General features: G+C 38.3%; 1 protein-coding gene across 2 annotated transcripts in view; it reads right to left on the reverse strand.

Annotated features, from left to right (window-relative positions):
• Positions 1-18,110, reverse strand: part of fam184ab (family with sequence similarity 184 member Ab) — a 213,266-nt gene that overhangs the window by 78,136 nt on the left and 117,020 nt on the right. For both annotated transcript variants that reach the window (XM_055016016.1, XM_055016017.1), the window contains exons 10-12: positions 13,156-13,278; positions 9,556-9,717; positions 7,290-7,411 (exon numbers count right to left, since the gene is read on the reverse strand). In XM_055016016.1, coding sequence (XP_054871991.1) covers positions 7,290-7,411; positions 9,556-9,717; positions 13,156-13,278 — 407 coding nt within the window. The remainder of the gene's footprint in view (positions 1-7,289; positions 7,412-9,555; positions 9,718-13,155; positions 13,279-18,110) is intronic.

Raw genomic sequence — 18,110 nt, forward strand, 5'->3', positions numbered from 1 at the left:
GAGAGAGGTAAAGAAACGAAGGAGTGGATGAAGGGAAGGTTGGTGGAACTGTCAAAGATGGAAGGAATATCCAGATAAAATGTGGGATAATTGGCTGGATCCTAGTGGATGTGCTGGGAGATAGAAGGCACATGTTCTCATTTAAGTTGTGTCAGATTCTGCATCCAGCCTTGGCTGTACTGTATGTGTGCTCAGAATAAGTCATCTCTCTAATTGTGCATGAGGCCAGGACTAGCTACATCGCTAACTTCAATAAGCACGTGTCTTCAGTGTCTCTTGGTTACATAAAGCACATATACAAGGCACATATAAAGTCCTACTAATAGGTTTGTACAGCAATCTGAATTATTATTAGCCAATTAAATCCAGTATAATTCATTATTAATAAGTGACATTTAGAGCTGCATGCCACATGTCCTTCAGGGGACATTTATATTAATGGCCATGAAATGTGACTACATTTTCAGTCCAGGAACTTTGTGCTAAGAATGTCTGTTGTCAAACTACTGTTTCAGCACTCAATATCAAACCTTTACCGGCACATTTTTGGAGACATTTTTAAAATATAAGAGCAGGGGCAGTTTTCCAAAAGCCTTCAGATGGGATTAGTGACACTGATACGGAGGGAATTAAATATTAACTGTCCTTCTGCTATTTACTTTCACAATGTCAAATCACAGGCAGAGGTGTAAAGTTTAGACACATATTCTCAAACACAAACATCACTGTCCACAAAACCTGCTGCAGGCATCTTCTGCAAACTGTGTGGTGAAATTCAAACAGCCAGAAGACTCAGCTTATCCCCAGCAGAAAGTCGGTGTTTCACCCTGCTGCTAACTTTCTGGGAGGACTTGTGTTAAGAACCGTCTTTCACTCATAAACCATGCTCTGGTTTTAGCAGCCCAACAAAGCAGCATTTAATTACATAGTTTCGTGGCTCACAGGCTTTACAGCATTTGCCAGGTAGTTGTGATTTGTTGTGGATTTAAGTATTAAATTCAATAGCCATGAGTTCTGATGTCAAATTGGTCGATCTGCTCAATATTGAGTTAGGCTGATACTGCAAGGACATGAATTTATGTCAAACCAGCGACTCAGTGAAGCTGCATTTGAGCATAAAACTGTCAACATGCTAAGATCCTTGAAATGACAAACTGTCACGGTCTTTATTGAGTCATTCATTCATTCTAGTTGTTCCCTGTTTCACTTCTTTCTCCCACCAGAGCTCTTCAGGGATCATCCATGACTTCCTGTAAGGACTTTGTGTAGTTGTTTTCTTTGTTGTGATGAAATAATGTACTTCACGTGTAACTCCAGGCCTTTGTATCCCTGCCTGTCTTTGGGCTCATCCATCCATCCATCCATCCATCCATCCATCCATCCATCCATCCATCCATCCATCCATCTTGTGTATTCTTTGTGTATTTAACTTTTTAATCGTTACTAGGTGTTTTCCTTTGCTTGACTCCTAGTTAAGATTTAGCTTGTATTCGAAGTTGAGTTTTTTTTTTTTTTTACTTTGCCTGCTCCTTAATTAGCTGTGCTCACTGATTTCCTGTGCATGACCCTCGACTTTCAAGTCTACACTTTGGTTCAAGTCTTTTTCTGGGATTAAAGCTTTTAGCATTGCATAACAACTCATTTAGCAATTTTCTAGGTAATTTCACTTCCTTTACTTTAAAGCTCTTATCTTGGTCTATCCAGATCTTCAGTCATTTGATATAATAGTATGTGCAGAGGAAGAAGAGGTACTACTTTGCAGAAGTCTGATGTGCCTTCAGAATGTTATTAATTGACATTTTCTAACATGTAACAAGCACAATTGCAAACCTCCACTTTCACTCTTTCTTGTGATATGATATTAACGTAGCACTGCATCTACTCTACCATTCAAAAGTTTGGTAACATCCAGGCAATTTCATTTTTTCCATGAAAACTCACACTTTAGTTCATGTGCTAACAAAATTATACAAGGGTTTTCTAATAATCATCAATTAGCCTTTCAACACCATTAGCTAACACAATGTAGCATTAGAACACAGGAGTGATGGTTGCTGGAAATGTTCCTCTGTACCACTATGTAGATATTCCATTAAAAATCAGCCATTTCCAGCTAGAATAGTCATTTACCACATTAACAATATCTAGACTGTATTTCTGATTCATTTAATGTTATCTTCATTGAAAAAATGCTTTTCTTTCAAAAGTAAGGACATTTCTAAGTGACCCTAAACTTTTAAATTGTAGTGTATATGTTGATATCTCCACAATGATTGCATAGCATAGATATGAACATATCTAGATGTCAATATATCTTTGCAGCAACAGGCTCATAAATAGTTGAAACAAGAGTGATGGTAGAGACACAACTATAAGCAGGCTGCAACTATGACTACAGTTTATGTAGATTCAAAATTATCTTTTATAGCCGGCACTTAGTTTCACAAACAAGCAACTCGCCTTGTTGGAAAGGTCAAGTTGTGTGGTTTCGTCTGAAATGCAATACACCTCACTCTGCATTAAATACTTCCACAACAATTCAACTGAAAACAAGAGATGTAAATAGAGTGAAGTTCCCCACGTCTGGCTCCAAGGGTTAACATCCTAGCAAGCTAACTTTCGCTAATTAATAGCTAAAAGTACAGCTGAATCTGATGGGAATGTCTTTGATCATAAACCGAAATATGACTGATAAAGTTAAAGCTGTAGTTTATCCCAGGAAAGCCATGAATGCCAACTAAATTTCATGATAATCCATACAATAGTTGTCAAAACCTGTTATTCCAATGTCAGCACAGTCGGGGATCATCTGGTTTATAATCTTGGAACAACAAACTGATAAAATGTTGTTGCAATCTGTCTAATGTTGAGGTTTTTCACATGAAAGCTCAGGATATCACCAACATCGGTGGGACTTATCACAATGAACATCTGTACAATGAAATATCCATCCAATAGTTCATATTTCAGGGTGATCCAAAGAGGTGAACCCATGGACTAACCATTATTGTCCTCCCTAAGCCTGCACCATTATCCTGACTAAAAATAATCACACACATCTACCAGGACACGGTAACCGAGGGAAGTCAGTATAAAGATTTGAGAGCCAATGAGATTTAGTGTACGACCGGGACAAACTAGCACGGTCCCATCTGTGCTTTATTCTGCTGATCCGCTGAACCTCCTCTGTTCATTTGGTAATCCTGAGAGCTCTTTCCATGATTACACTATCACAGACAAACCGTCTGCTTCCACTGTGAAACAGGGATTAAAGCCAGCCTCCTTAATTCAGACGGCTCACTAACCACAGTGTACTCACCCCAACCACCAAATGAATAGATGTTCTCTGGAGAATAAAGAGCTCTGTGCAGAAAGACAAAGGAAGGTGAATGAAATCTAACAAAGCAGAGGCCCAGAGGAGGGTTAATGTGACACACAGACAATAGCTCTGTGGGAATATGCTGCTTATATTTTTTATTTCACGTTACTTCTACGGCGAGTTGACCGCTGCTTTGAAGATCGACCGCCAGTGATTCTGAGATTTAATTGGTATTTCGCTGAATTAGCCACAGTTAGTTTGTCAGCACAGCAGACAGAAAATTACAAGAAGCATCCTCTAATCTGTCTAAGACGGAGCAATTTTTCCTCATTAATATCACACCAGAGCTGCTATTAGTAGATGTAATGCAGCTTCCTTTTGTGACACTTTTTATTTAAGATTCCTTCATGTTAGAAGCACTTGAAACTGTACAAATATGAAGTGAAATTAGAACATGTTTTGTAAGGCAGGTCCCTATTAGAAGGGAGCATGCATTTGGAAACACTTTGGAAACATAACAAGTTCTGGGGAATAAAGAGAAAGATCGGCCTGGAGAGAAGCTGCTGACAGATTTAGGTTGTGATGACTCTCAAGATAAGACAAGAGGATGCTTAAGGTTCCTAAACAGCTTGCTGGTATTTTAACATCAATTCTCTTCAATTTGATGTAAGACTTAACTCTTATTGGCCTTCTATTTTTGTGCTTTTCTCAAGCCCTGTCTTAGTCTTGGAGGGGAATATCAGGCCACTATCAACACTATTTAAAATGTTTTTGTACACTGGTTGTACTGAATGACTAGTCTGGAATGTTGTCATTACATGAAAAACATGATCTGGCACCTGACCTCTTAAAATAAAGCTTAAACCAAATTATGTTTATGCTTTCTGTGAATTGAAAATGTAAATAAGTTAATTACAGACTGACAGTCTTCACTACCGTTCAAAAGTTTGGGGTCACTTAGAAATGTCCTTATTTTTGTAAGAAAAGCTTTTTTAAAAAAATGAAGATATCATTAAATTAATCAGAAATACAGTCTAGACATTGTTAATTTGGTAAATGACTCTTCTAGCTGGAAACAGCTGATTTTTAATGGAATATCTACATAGTGGTAATTGATGATTATAAAACCCTTGTTGCAGTTATGTTAGCACATGAATAAAAGTGTGAGTTTTCATGGAAAACACAAAATTGTCTGGGTGACCCCAAACTTTTGAACGATAGTGTACGCAGTGATTTCAATGATATGAAAGCCTTTAAGTATCCACAATCAGTTCCTTTAACATGACCATCAAAACACAAGACTGCAAAGGAGACCAAAGAATTGTAGTGGAGCAATAGAGGAAAATTAAGTGGAGAAGTAAAGAACATATTGCAGTCAGGCTTGGCTATATCTAAGACTTCAAAACGTGAGGTAAGGCTGGAAATATTACATAATATCAAGTACGACCTCTGCAAAGAGCTGGAGTATTAACTCATTAAACAAACTTTTAGGCTGAGTGAATGAGCAAGTACCTGAGATGAAACTACAGCAGAAACAGTAGGGAGACAAAGGAACTGTACTTTACTGTCCAGAAATAGGAAAAAAAAAAACATAAACCACTGTTTAAACAGTAGTTCAAAGATCACATCCTGGAGGAGAAGTAGCATTCAGAAAATCAAAAATCAGTCAGAAATATCCCTTTCTTTAATGGATATAATGACTGAATAGGTGAACAGTGGTTCTGATGTGAAACACTGTTAAGAAAAACCCTGTTTATTTTTACCTGAATAATACAGTTGCACACTGCATACTTAGGCTACAGTCGATCATTACTGACAAGTGTAATAAAATAAGTCAATCAATAAAATTCTGTATGTTTGACAGCAAAGTGTCGATTCTTCATAATATTCTAGATCAGTGGTGTCAAATTCATCTTAGTTCAGAGGCCAATAAAGGACCAGTAAAATCACAACATAATAACCTAAAAATAACGACAACTCCAAATATTCCCCTTTGTTTTAGTGCAAAAAAGCACATACTGAAAATGTTTACATTTAAGGAATTATCTTAAGAAAAATAAGTTCAATTTCAAGAACATTATGCCTCAGTTTATCATTTAGACATTACAACTTACAGATCACAATTCATCTAGAAAGACACAAACCATTTAGTCATAGATACCTGGAACTGAATAATATAATATTTTACTTTATGATCAAAACAATGAAAAAAAGACAAAATACAATAAAAACAAGACAAAATATTACAAAACGAGACACAAAGCGACAAAAAATGAACAAACGACACAAGCGAGACACAAAAAAACAACAAATAAAGTGAAACACAAAATGACAAAAATAAGACAAAAACACAAGGACAAGACAAAATATGACAAAAACAAGGCACAAAACGACAATGAGCAATACAGTATTTTACTTTATGATCAAAACACCTTGTCAAGGTTTTGAAATTATTTTAAATTTAAAGCTTCATAAATTTACAATTTACAGTTGAAGTCGTCTCTGTAATTTTTACACTTTACAAAGTCGTCCCACGGGCCGGAATGCACCCTTTGGTGGGCCGGTTTTGGCCCGCATGCCGCAAGTTTGACACCCCTGTTCTAGATCATGTATGGTACAGAAAATTAGTGTAAATCTGTTTTAGCAGGAAGCTTTGGACAGGAGAAGACTAATATATGTCGGATGCGTTGGATGCACACATGTTGCACCAATTGGAAAAATCCATGATATTCACAGAATAGCTAATAAATAACAGCAAACATGTATTTTAATAGTAAGATGTTCTTTAAAATATAAAAAAAAAAAGAGATGGTCAACCATGTCATTGCCAAGGCAAAAAGTGAGGAATATGCCCACTGCATATTCTGTATGAGACATCAAGGTGGCAGTGTCTGGTGTGATAGGAAAGAACATCTTAAATCAGAACTGTACCAGAGGAATAACCATCAGAGAGAGAACCAGCCACAGATGAAGATGTTTGTGCATCCTAAAACTGAAGCCCACACAAATGTGCCAATGGTAAAGTCATACTTCTTCATAGCACTTTAGTAGATGGAAGATTTGTCACACATATTCTGATATATATATATTTTTATAATCTTTATGATTTTAGTATTCATCTGTACATATGACATGTATGAAGACAGCATCTAGTAATGTTCAGTGTGACCAAAATGCTGATATTTAGGTCAGATTTTTAGTCAACAGCAGCACAGCTATGCTTACCCTGCAAATGTTACTGAATTAGATCCAAAATACCTCAAATAACCACTGTAATACTTAAAATAATATTACTCTCACCTGTTCACCTGTGATTAAAAGTAACACTTTCTGACCCCTTTTTTGGTGGTTAATAAAAGTAAATGTAATCATTCACTGCCTAAGGTTCATCACACACAAGAATAGCAGATGACCAAACATGTTATTAATTCACCCTGCCATTCATCACTGTTTAGAGTCACTTCAGCATCGAAAGGACAAACTTTCTCTGGCGTAAAACTTTCTGCAGTTTTGACCATTTAGATGCTGTTTAATGCTGAAAAAACCCTCCAACAGTTGTTTAGTGGCTGTCAACTTTTCTGTGTGAAAAGTACATCAGTTCACACCTCAAAAGAGTCAATTTTATTCTTTGAGGTTTTTGAATAATCACACTTCAAAGATCTATGGACGTTAACAGAGACTTTGAGCTGGGGGCTTTAACACTGGATTGAGCTGAGAAGTTGCAGAGCCTACCAAGGCTAATGTTCTGTTACAGTCAATACTGGGAGCCAGATGACCTGTGTGTGTGTGTGTCTGTGAGTGTGTGTACTCTATTAACTATGGGAAATGAAAATAGGGAAACAGAAAGGCTTCAATTTCCCATCCATTCCTCATTTCATGCTCCGTCTTAGCTAAAAGGAAAGACAAAGACAGCGGGTGGTTCTCTCTTCTCCTATTTCAGATACTCTAATGCACACAGACACACATCTACCTGAGTGTTTCAGTCCATTTCAGCTCCAGCTCCAGAGCCATCTTGTCCATCTTATGTTTTTCTTCTTCTTTGGTGGTAATGAGTTTGGCTTCATGCTGACGCTTTTGGGTCTCCAACTCTCCCTGAGAAACAGACAGACAGGAAGATGGAGCTTTTAGTGAGTCAGTGCAGTCTAAATGCCGCCTCATGAGGCTTTTCTTTTAGGGCAAGAATCGAGTTATGGAGGCAGCACTGAACACTTTTGGAATTTTTTGTCGCGTAAAAAAACATTAAAGTCTCTTTGAGTGACACTGCCATTGGCCAAAACAACATGTTGGCTATTGTCAGTGTCGATCCAAAAACAATGGAGGCAGAAGGTCTGCAAAAACATTCTGGTCTACACTGTGGATCAACTGAAGGTTAAAGGAAGATGGTAGCAGCTGTATTAAACAAACAGAAATAAATTATTTAAATGTAATAACTGACTAATTGTGTAATATTCTTGATTATGATTCTTGGTCAAACTAAATAAGCAATAGACACACATAATCTCCAGTATTTTTCATCATTTTCTTCCATACTATAGACAAAACAAGCACTCGGAGAGCGCAGTACTTCATCAAGGCTGCTCAGTCATTGTATCATTTCCAACGGATGAATTCTTGAAAAAAATTGTGGCAGAAATCATGGCACCATAGAATGTGGCCATTTACTGTAATATAGATGTACCCACAAACAAAACGACCTTGCGCTGAGCACAGGTATGTGTTTTACATGTGTACATTATGTACGGATACCAAATCGCGTGACCTAAATATGTAGTGAGTGGCAGAAATTGATGGGACTCGGAAACACCCTCACAGTTTAATCAGTTGTTCCTTGTATCATTTCTGACAGAAAGTCCCGATAAGTCCACAACAGTCAATTTTTAGTAGGATCCCAATTATGTGATCATCAGAAAGCTGACGTAGTGTCACTTGTTGTCATAGTTAGAGTGACGCCGTTCCGTTATCTTGCAATGACACAGAAATCTTTAACAAATCCATGGACCCAGACTATAGGCTGCCAAAATCTACTCACTTGATCTTTGTGTCATTTCTGATCTCATCCAAATCCGTTACTCCGTTTTTGAGTAATGTTGCTAACAGACAGACAGACAGACAGACAGACAAACAGATGGACAAACGTATGCCGATCGTCACATAACTCTGCCACTTTCCTTGCCGGAGTAATAAACAAAGAGAGTAATTATTTTTTTAATATTAATAAACCCCGGGAACCCCTAAACCCGCTAGCGGATTTGAAATGCATGTTGTGTTTGCCAAAAAATAAATACTTTGAACCAGATGCTGTAAAAAGATAAAAAAAATTCTGTGCTCCTCAGTGTAACTGAGAGGCTATTACTCAGCTGTGACAAATAGCGGTGTGACAAAAACTCAGAGACGTTTCAGGTGAAGTACAGACTGTTTGTACACAAAGCAGAGAGGAGATGACAGGAGGAGAGGAAAACAAAACAGCTGATAAATAAAAAAAATGCAGCATGGTTAAAAACAGTACACAGAGGAGCAAGTTGATGGAAGATACAGTCAGCGTGGTGAAACATCTTTGTAGAGTTGATGTGCAGAGTGTTGTGGAAAACACCTAGTTTGTAGAGGTTGTAAAATGCTGACAGTAAATTATCTTTAGTATGTAATACTTTTGTGCAGTATTGGAAACAACTGTGAGCACTTGGGAAAATGTTGTACATACTGATTACATTTTTGTTGTATCTGTGTAAAATAAACAAAGAGATTAAACTTTTTAAAAATGTTATGTACCTTAAGCTGCACAAAATACATTTTAGTTCTCTCAGTTTTCTAGTCATGGTTGTGCTGTTTCCAAAGAGGTGCAGGACTTTATATTGCAGAGAAAAATTAGTTCACAGTTAGAAAAAACATGAGAGGAGCACAAAACAGTCACAAAACTGCTTGGGGTTCAAAAGGTTATGCAATGACAATAATCAATATTTTCCCACTGATATGGACACTGCAGCATGCCGGGTATTTTCTGGATGTTGTGTACGTGTGCTGCTTCTACCTTTACACCAATTAGAGTTGCACACCTTTAAAATGTGAGATCCTAAACTTGTCCAAAGGGCTGTTAGAATATTATAACCACATTTTAGGGCATTAAGTTAGAAATCTCTTTAGACTAAGGATAACTTGAGGCTTCAGGGTTGGGTGTGTTGTTGTGATGTTTAAGGTCTGGGTTAAAGAATGTACTGCACCAGATGAGTTGTTTGTCTGACCTGCAGCGCAGTCAGCAGGTTGCTGGTCTCTCTCAGCCGGGCCCTGGTCGCATCCAGCTCCTCCAGCAGTTTGTCCTGCGCCTCCTTCAGAGTGGAGATCTGCCCCTCAGCTGATCCAATGTCCTGCTCCCCCTGCTGCACCTCCCCCTGCAGCCGAGACACCTGCAGGGAGGACAGACAGACAGACAGACAGACAGACAGACAGACAGACAGACAGACAGACAGACAGACAGACAGACAGAGTCAGACAGAGGGAATAAACTGCATCCACATCCTCTCCTCAGTTGCACCTCAGGGTGTATCTCAGTGTGGCAGCAACCTTGAAACTACATCAGCATTTTATGCTCAGTGAGGTGGAATTTCCATCAAAAATGCATTCAATAAATGTTTCTATTTCTGATTTTTAAATGAGTCAAGTCCATATACTTTTTTTTACCAGCATGGCAACATTTTGCAATGCATCAGATATTAATTTCCTTCGATGTGAGAAGTACAGGTCGATTGAAAATGCAAGCATGAAAAGCCCCAAGACAACAACAACAACAAACGCAGTGTGGTGGCGGATGCATACACAGAAAACCACTGTTTTCAGTGGAATGAAACTCAGTATTTATTACCAAGACCGGTGGTGCCTGACTGAACCAAGAACTGGATTTAAAAAATCCTTTCTTTGAAAAAGAATGATTTTTCTTTCTTCTTTTTTGTTTTTCCAACCACCCAAATCTAGTATTTTAACATGCAAACTAACAGCTTCATTCCTTCTCAGTCCAGTCTACAGATCCAAAAACGCTCATACAATGTCACTGATTTTTTTTAAGCTAAAAAAACTCCAAGCCAATTATATCTGCTGTCACATTTTGACTGTTTATTAACTGCAACTCTTCAGCTCAATTTGGGTTTATACAGTCAATTTTCCACATAAGTCACTTTGTATATTTTTAGTGTGTCCTTTAAGAGAGATGGTAGCGACTTGCAAGCGAGCCTCCCCTCATTTCAGAACTGCTCCTATGACTGGGAAATGTTTAATTCAGCTTAAAAAATGGTAAATACTATTTAACATTCAGGTCACAAATATTGTTAAGGGGTCCAGGATTCAAATTCAAAAAGCAGTTTCTCTAACTTGGAGGTGAAATTACCAACAGGAGATAAACAGAATAACCCGTTCTAATTTCCTTATAAACAACACAAGCAGACATTTTGAATCAAACAATGCAGCATTCTATAGCTGTTTTGGAGCATTTAACCATATTACATGATAAGACTGTAATTAAAGATGGATGAAGCGTCTGTGGTGTGACCCACAGGTTTCCTGAAGAGCTGTTTTGAAGCTCAGTGTGGTGGCTCCGGCTGTCACCATCTTGGCAGTGCCTGGCTCTGGCTAACTCCCAGCTAAATACAAAAATAAGTGAGGGGGTAGAACAGGAGTGGAGCTGAGAAGGGCCATGAAGTGACCAACGACAGCACCCACTAGTCACTCAAAACAGCCACGCCCCTCTTAATGCATTACTTTAAGCCTTAATACGTGTTTATGTACGTTAATACATGAGCCAGCCTCAAGTAGCCATTGGAGGAACTGCAGCTTGGACACTTCATTTTCAGTTCACTTTTCATCAGCTTAGATACGACTGACTGCTTTCATCAGTAGACAATCAAAGGTCAAGGATAAACTTTGAAACCTGCTGTTAAGCCAACATAGAGGAGAGGTGGTTTAACACTAACAGTCATTTCTACCTCCTGCTGTGACAGCGTCAGCATCAGCAAACACAATTATGTCATTACATGAAGCAGTTAAGTTGTTTATTTGCATCTTTTTAAAAAAAAATAATGATTGGCATATGACAAAATAGCAATTTAAAATTTGATTTGTGGGGTTACATGTACAGTTGATTTAGGATATGTTGTTACAAATCAAAAGATATATTTTTTAACTCATAATAGCCCAAAATTAATTGAACATTTTAATAAATGTAAAACACGAACCTCAAGTAAAAGTTCAGTACAAATTCTGGATTCTCTGTTTTAGTAATGCTGTAGGGGAATGCAGAAACAGAGCGCTCATCATAAATATTCCATTTGTTTTAGGCTGTTTGATCAGCCTGCTGATGGAATAGATCAAATATCCTCAGAGACCCGTGTGTCATGGTCACATCCACCTACATCACATCTTACAATCAAGTCTCCTAAACACTGCCTGTATCAAAGTTCTGCTAAAAGCACTTTGCCAGATCGCTGTTACTGCTCATCGCGTCTCCTCTACCACACTGGACCTGCCTGGTTTAGGTTCCCACACTCTGGACTTTCTGCCTGGTTCTTCAGCAGCCAGCCATCCACTCTGTCCTGCTCAGATATCTCCTTCAACGTAGGTCCCTTCAAGCCTGCCATAAATATTTATATTCTATCTCACTGCAACCTCCTAGTCTAAACAATAGGCGTTGCTAGGCAACTGGACATGGCAAAAGTGTTTAACGCAGCACCAGTGTTTTTTTTAATGAGTGGTAATAATGACCTCTCGGTGGTTTGAGTTATAAACGATGGCTTTTATTCTTTTTATCACAAACTCCTCAAAATTCACTTAGTGATTAAATATTTAATTATTGATATCTAACATTTTAGGAATGACAGAGTTACACTACCATTCAAAAGTTTGGGGTCACCCACGCAATTTCATGTTTTCCATGAGAACTCACACTTTTATTCATGTTCTAACATAACTGCACAAGAGTTTTCTAATCATCTATTAGCCTTTCAACACCATTAGCTAACACAATGTAGCATTAGAACACAGGAATAATGGTTGCTGAAAATGTTCCTCTGTACCTCTATGGAGATATTCCATTAAAAATCATCTGTTTCCAGCTTGAATAGTCATTTACCACATTAACAATGTCTAGACTGGATTTCTGATTAATTTAATGTTGTCTTCATTGGAAAAAAACAGCTTTTCTTTCAAAAGTAAGGACATTTCTAAGTGACCTCAGACTTTTGAACAGTAATGTATACGGTTTTGAAAACAGGAAGGAAGTAAAATTAAACCCTTGGTAGTTCTAGTGGTAATTGTCAAGAAAGATGTGAACTTCAATTGCTGAAGAAGATCATTGGATTTGACTTCCAACTCCAGAACAGCTACTAAATTGATCTTGTTAACTGCTAATCTCAATGTCAAGAACTATTTCTGAACTTCAAAATTTGCTAGATTTTTGAGTGTGTATTTTCTCCATAAAAAACGTAAGATGGATTATAATGGTTTTAAAAATGCAATATTTTTGAAGCTTAACCTTTTTTCAAAGCTTTTACTGATTAAACATGCGTGTAGCCAGGCCTCCATAGCATAGAGAATAAATAGGAGAATCATGTGCATCCATTGTCATTCTGCTGTAGGGGAAAAAACAGGCTCTGGCTTGTTTGTAATTATTTACATCATTCACTGATGATGCCATGCCCACGATGCAGCGATGATGTCTCATTTCAAACATTTACACGCAGATAGCAGAGGGAGAGGAGAATGTCATGTGAAACACACAGTAGAAATGCCAGGCTTCTCCCCAAAGTCTACATCTGGTGAGTCACACTAGGTAGTTATTTGAAGTCTGAACATCCTACCTCCTCATTGGCTGCGTTGAGTTTGGACGTCAGCTCGTCCCTCAGCTCATCCAGCTGCTGTCTGAGCAGCGTCTTCTGCTCCTCCAGGGAGAGGCGCTCCCTCTCAAACTGCTGTTCCAGCTCCTGAGGAAACCAATCAGAAACACATCTGTCAGAAGAACACAGCGATGAATGGTTCTCTGTGCGGAGATCAGTAATTAGTAAAGCCACCCAGAAACTCTGAAGACTCATCTAATTTAAAAGTGCAAATAATTACAGGTGATACTTTCATTGAAGATTTTACAAGGTGAAGAAGCTCGGAAAATGAAGTGTTCAAATGAAACAAATCAAGAAAATCTCCATTATGTCCTTAGATGCATTTTCAGAACAAACAATACACATTTCAATGCATTTATCCTTCCTGGGTGTACAAGTGAAGGCAATCCATATACACTAGCGTTGAAAAGTTTGGGGTCACCCAGACAATTTCATGTTTTCCATGAAAACTCACATTTTTATTCATGTGCTAACATAACTGCACAAGGGTTTTCTAATCATCAATTAGCCTTTCAACACCATTAGCTAACACAATGTAGCATTAGAACACAGGAGTGATGGTTGCTGGAAATGTTCCTCTGTACCCCTATGTAGATATTCCATTAAAAATCCAGCTAGAATAGTCATTTACCACATTAACGATGTCTAGACTGTATTTCTGATTAATTTAATGTTATCTTCATTGAAAAAAACTGTCTTTCATTCAAAAATTAGGACATTTGTAAGTGACCCCAACGGTAGTGTAGATTTTCATAAAATATTGAAAACGTAAGTTGGTGAAATTGAACTTTTGGCTGTAACAGTAATAACTCTTGCCAGCTTTAGTAAGAAGTAATGGGCATGGGTGCCCGTATAGCTCAACAGGTTAAGTGGGCGACCCATGTATAGGAGCTGGTCCCTGACGCAGCGGCACGGGTTCGCTTCCCGCTTGCGGCCCTTTGCTGCATGTCTTCCTCCCACTCTTCTCCCCCGTTTCCTGTCTGTCTCCAAAATAAAAAAAGAATTAATGGGCATATACAGTGGGCAAACTAACAAATAACTTAAAAATTTCTTTCAATAATTTGAAAACGGCCCAACCACCGCAAACCACTGGAACCTAATCGGCACTCTAGCCTTCTGCAAAGCTCAGGAAAACCCTGCACTAGTCGCTAAGATATTTCAGTGAACATTTCCATCTATAAACAACTACCAGTCATGCTGCACTGAAAATATGATGCACTGAAAAGCTGTAATTCAACAAAGAGACTGAAAATGGACATAAAGTCAGAGAGTAGTGTCACATTTGTCAAATCTTGCATGCAATATTTCTTCAGTCATGGTGCAGATCCATAACTTTGACATTACAGAGACTGTTTTTGTCTGTACAAATTTCTAAAAATACTTCAAACACTTCCTTTGTCCTTGACAGAGAGGAGAGAAGGAGTTCCTGCATTGTTACCATAATAAAGCTTATTATGCCTGGTGATGAATGGGGAACGGATTCTGTTACAGTGTGCAATGATTGCTACTTTCCAAGGACAATTAGAGCTGAGGGAAATTGCTGTAATGTCCAATGAAATTTGCTACCATTATTTATGATAAAGGAGGACAGAGTATGCAATGCTTCATAAAAACACTCGGTGAATTGGAAACGTTGATGTAGTTCCAAAAATGGGACGTCACAGAAATTGATCTGAATGGAGGAAAAAATGAAAAATAATTCTTGTGCTGGGCTTCATGACATGTTATGTTATTTAAACTCACTATTTAAGGAGCTTCAGGTGAGGGAAAGTTTCTCTACTGACAGACTGTTAGACCTATTAGCTTTCCTCCTACTGACTGACACACATATAACATGATTTTGATATCGTGGAACAAAATAAAAATCTGTGATTCTGTGCACCAGATTACACCAAGGACCACTAAAAAACAAACCAACACCAGCACTTCAGTCCACTCCTGCTTTGCCTCCAGACTGGCTCCTTGTTGTTTCTTGCATCAGGTTCAAGTACCCTTGAAAGGTGCTACAAATGCTACAAAAAGCTGAAACTGGACCAATACCTGCCAAAATGTAACCCCAAGAGACAGACTGATCTTTCCACTATCTGCCTGCAACCTTTTTCTCCCACAGGCCCTGCAAACAATTTTTCTCCAGACTACTGCTTGCTCATAAAACGAATGGTGGGATGGGTCTTGGGTCGAAACTGTGATGCAGAGCATTTTCAAATGCTCTTGTCTTTCTCCATGTTACATAGTCTTTGCTATAGAAATTCAAAGCTTTATTTTTTAACCTACAGTGCCTATGTTTTTCTTGTGTAGGTACAGTCCTTGCAGTCACAAATCACTGGTAACTTATGATACTTAAAGCTGCGTCACTTGGTATTTTTGTAATTAATGGGGAGCAGAAGCAACTGTAAAGCTGAAGCTCTACTATTCCACTGGATCTGAATGTTTCACAAAGAATGTTTTAGGCGATTTTCAGCTACACTGAGAATAGACACTGTAGTGTCACAAAAAGATACTCCATAAAAACTGTGACTGGAGTTCACATAATATTATCATCATGCACTGCACTATATTATACAATAGCTACACAACAGCTATAACAGTTGGTTCAGACCAAATAATTAGACTTTTATTGGCATTCTATCTATGTTAGATCAAAGCAAACTTTGCATTGCAAATATGAAAATACTTCCTCAACTAATATTCAAGTTAAATTATAAGTGGTTGCAAGAGGAGGATGTAGGGAAGGAAAGAAGCCTGAAAACTTCAGTCCCAACCTCCAGGTACGCTCATAGGACATCAGTCAACCTAGACAAGCTAGAGAGGAGTTAAAATGAAGCCAAGGCAAACAACATGGGCTCTGAACTCTTTCCTGGCTAAGTCTCAAAAATAAACATCGACTTTCATTCCATTAAGAGCACAAAGTTGAATACAGTCTTGAGGCACTTTTATGGATCCATCTCGACAACTACAAGGGAGCTCTACAGTATCAGCAGCTATGTTGGGCTTTGGGCTGGTTTAAAATGTTATATCAATGAGCCTCCGGTTAGCTGTTCATGGAATTTAATACAGGACCAAGAATTCATATCAGCTAATAATGTTTTGAAAGGTGTTGTATAAAGAGATTAGAAGGGCTAGGAGAGAGAAAACAACACAACACTCCTTGTATCAGCTGGAGACCAACCTATCTAAAAGTACTTTCTTATACTAAGTCCAGACAATCCAAAAGATTTACCAGTCAGGTGCAATTTTCAGTTGCACTCAGAGGGCAAAAGGGGAATCTGTATCTCAAACCTAAATCATTCACCATAAATTCAGATTACAATGGAGCAAAATAAATCACCATGACCTAAAATAAGAAATTACAAAGACCCGCTAGAGAGATCTAGATACTATATTTGAGGAGTGAAGAACTCCCCTTCTGGTCGGCAGCATCTCTCCAGAAAAAGCTGAGAAAGATTCAGTCTGGTGTAAAGGCCGTTGATCTGCACCCCAGGAGGGTAACAGCTGCAACAGACAGCTTCTGGTATACCGCCGGTCCCCTGGGAGTAAACCAGCTGTCACAGATGTTACCAGGGACATGCAAAGAGGTGTAGACATCTTCCACCAACCACAGCCTGAGAGCCACTGCCATACTGAAGCTGTCTGACATGGGACTCGAGGCGAGAGAGATCATGACAGTGAGTGAGCATAGGTGTGATGCTTTATATAAACAGAGATTACTATGTGAATTGTGATTTAAACAAAGATTTGCCTTTCTTTCAGAGGTAAACACTCGGTATAAAGTTACTATCCATGGAAAGCAGGCAACAATGGAGCAACATGCTGTCTGACCAAACTGGAATCAGGCCACTAAAGACCAGCAGATGATTCGTACTTCACTGGTTGCACAATAAATGAAAGCATCCAGATAAATGTACATGATAGAAGTAGCTGACCTTCAATAACATGTAGACATTCACAAAGCAGTCGCAATCCAGTGAGCAGGAAAATGTACATGCGTTGCTTGGCAACAGTCCAATCTCAGTGCAGTTGTAGGACTATTTGTGTTGGCGGAGGCCAATGAATGACTGAATAATCAAACAAATGATAATCTGTTGTTTCTTTTACTAGTAACCTATAAATGGCACTTGGAAAACCCAGACTAAATCACAGTTGAGCTGATATTTAGTACAACTGCTCATTGTGGATATAGCTCAGAAATCATTACCATGACATTAAACATACAGTATAGAACAGATGTCAGTACACCACTGTGCAACATCACTAAAATGTCTAAATTGTATAAGTTGTCAATAATTGTATTATTTCTAAGTTGAGCAGCAGACTGTTTCCTCACATGAACAATCAAAAATAAATATTTAAGAAATTCTTTTTATTGTGGGGCTTTATAAAGATGGAAAAAATTAGAGGAAAATTGTTGCTCAACTGTAAATCAGTCCAAACACAGCTGCAGCAGTAATCAGTAATCAGGTTTACAATGACTCATGACATCACTAATCAGACCCGTGTTGGTCATGCTCATAAAATGATGCTACAGATTGTATGCTACTAGCTCAGCTCTTGCTCTGAAAAACAGACAGGCTGTTGCTTCTGACTTGGAACAGGCATATCAATGAAAATCTGAGTTTCTGTGAGAGCTTAGATAGTGTAAACAATATTGCCTCAAGTCAACCTCTATGGATGGCATCAAAGAATAAAAACCTCAGCATGCTTTTTAGCACAAAACTTCAACATTAAACTTCAGGAAAAAAAGAAGCCTGGTGAATACTGGCAGCACATTTTTGATCAGATAAGACAGAGATAAATTTGTTTAACTCAGGTCGTGTCCAGAATAAACATTAAGTGACTCAATCTGAAAGTTTAAAGAGCATGATTCCTATTGGTTGATGCTGATACAGACAAGAAGTCAGATGAGGCAAAACCTATTATGA

Source organism: Amphiprion ocellaris, chromosome 12 (assembly GCF_022539595.1).
Source record: "Amphiprion ocellaris isolate individual 3 ecotype Okinawa chromosome 12, ASM2253959v1, whole genome shotgun sequence".
Classification (NCBI taxonomy): domain Eukaryota; kingdom Metazoa; phylum Chordata; class Actinopteri; family Pomacentridae; genus Amphiprion; species Amphiprion ocellaris.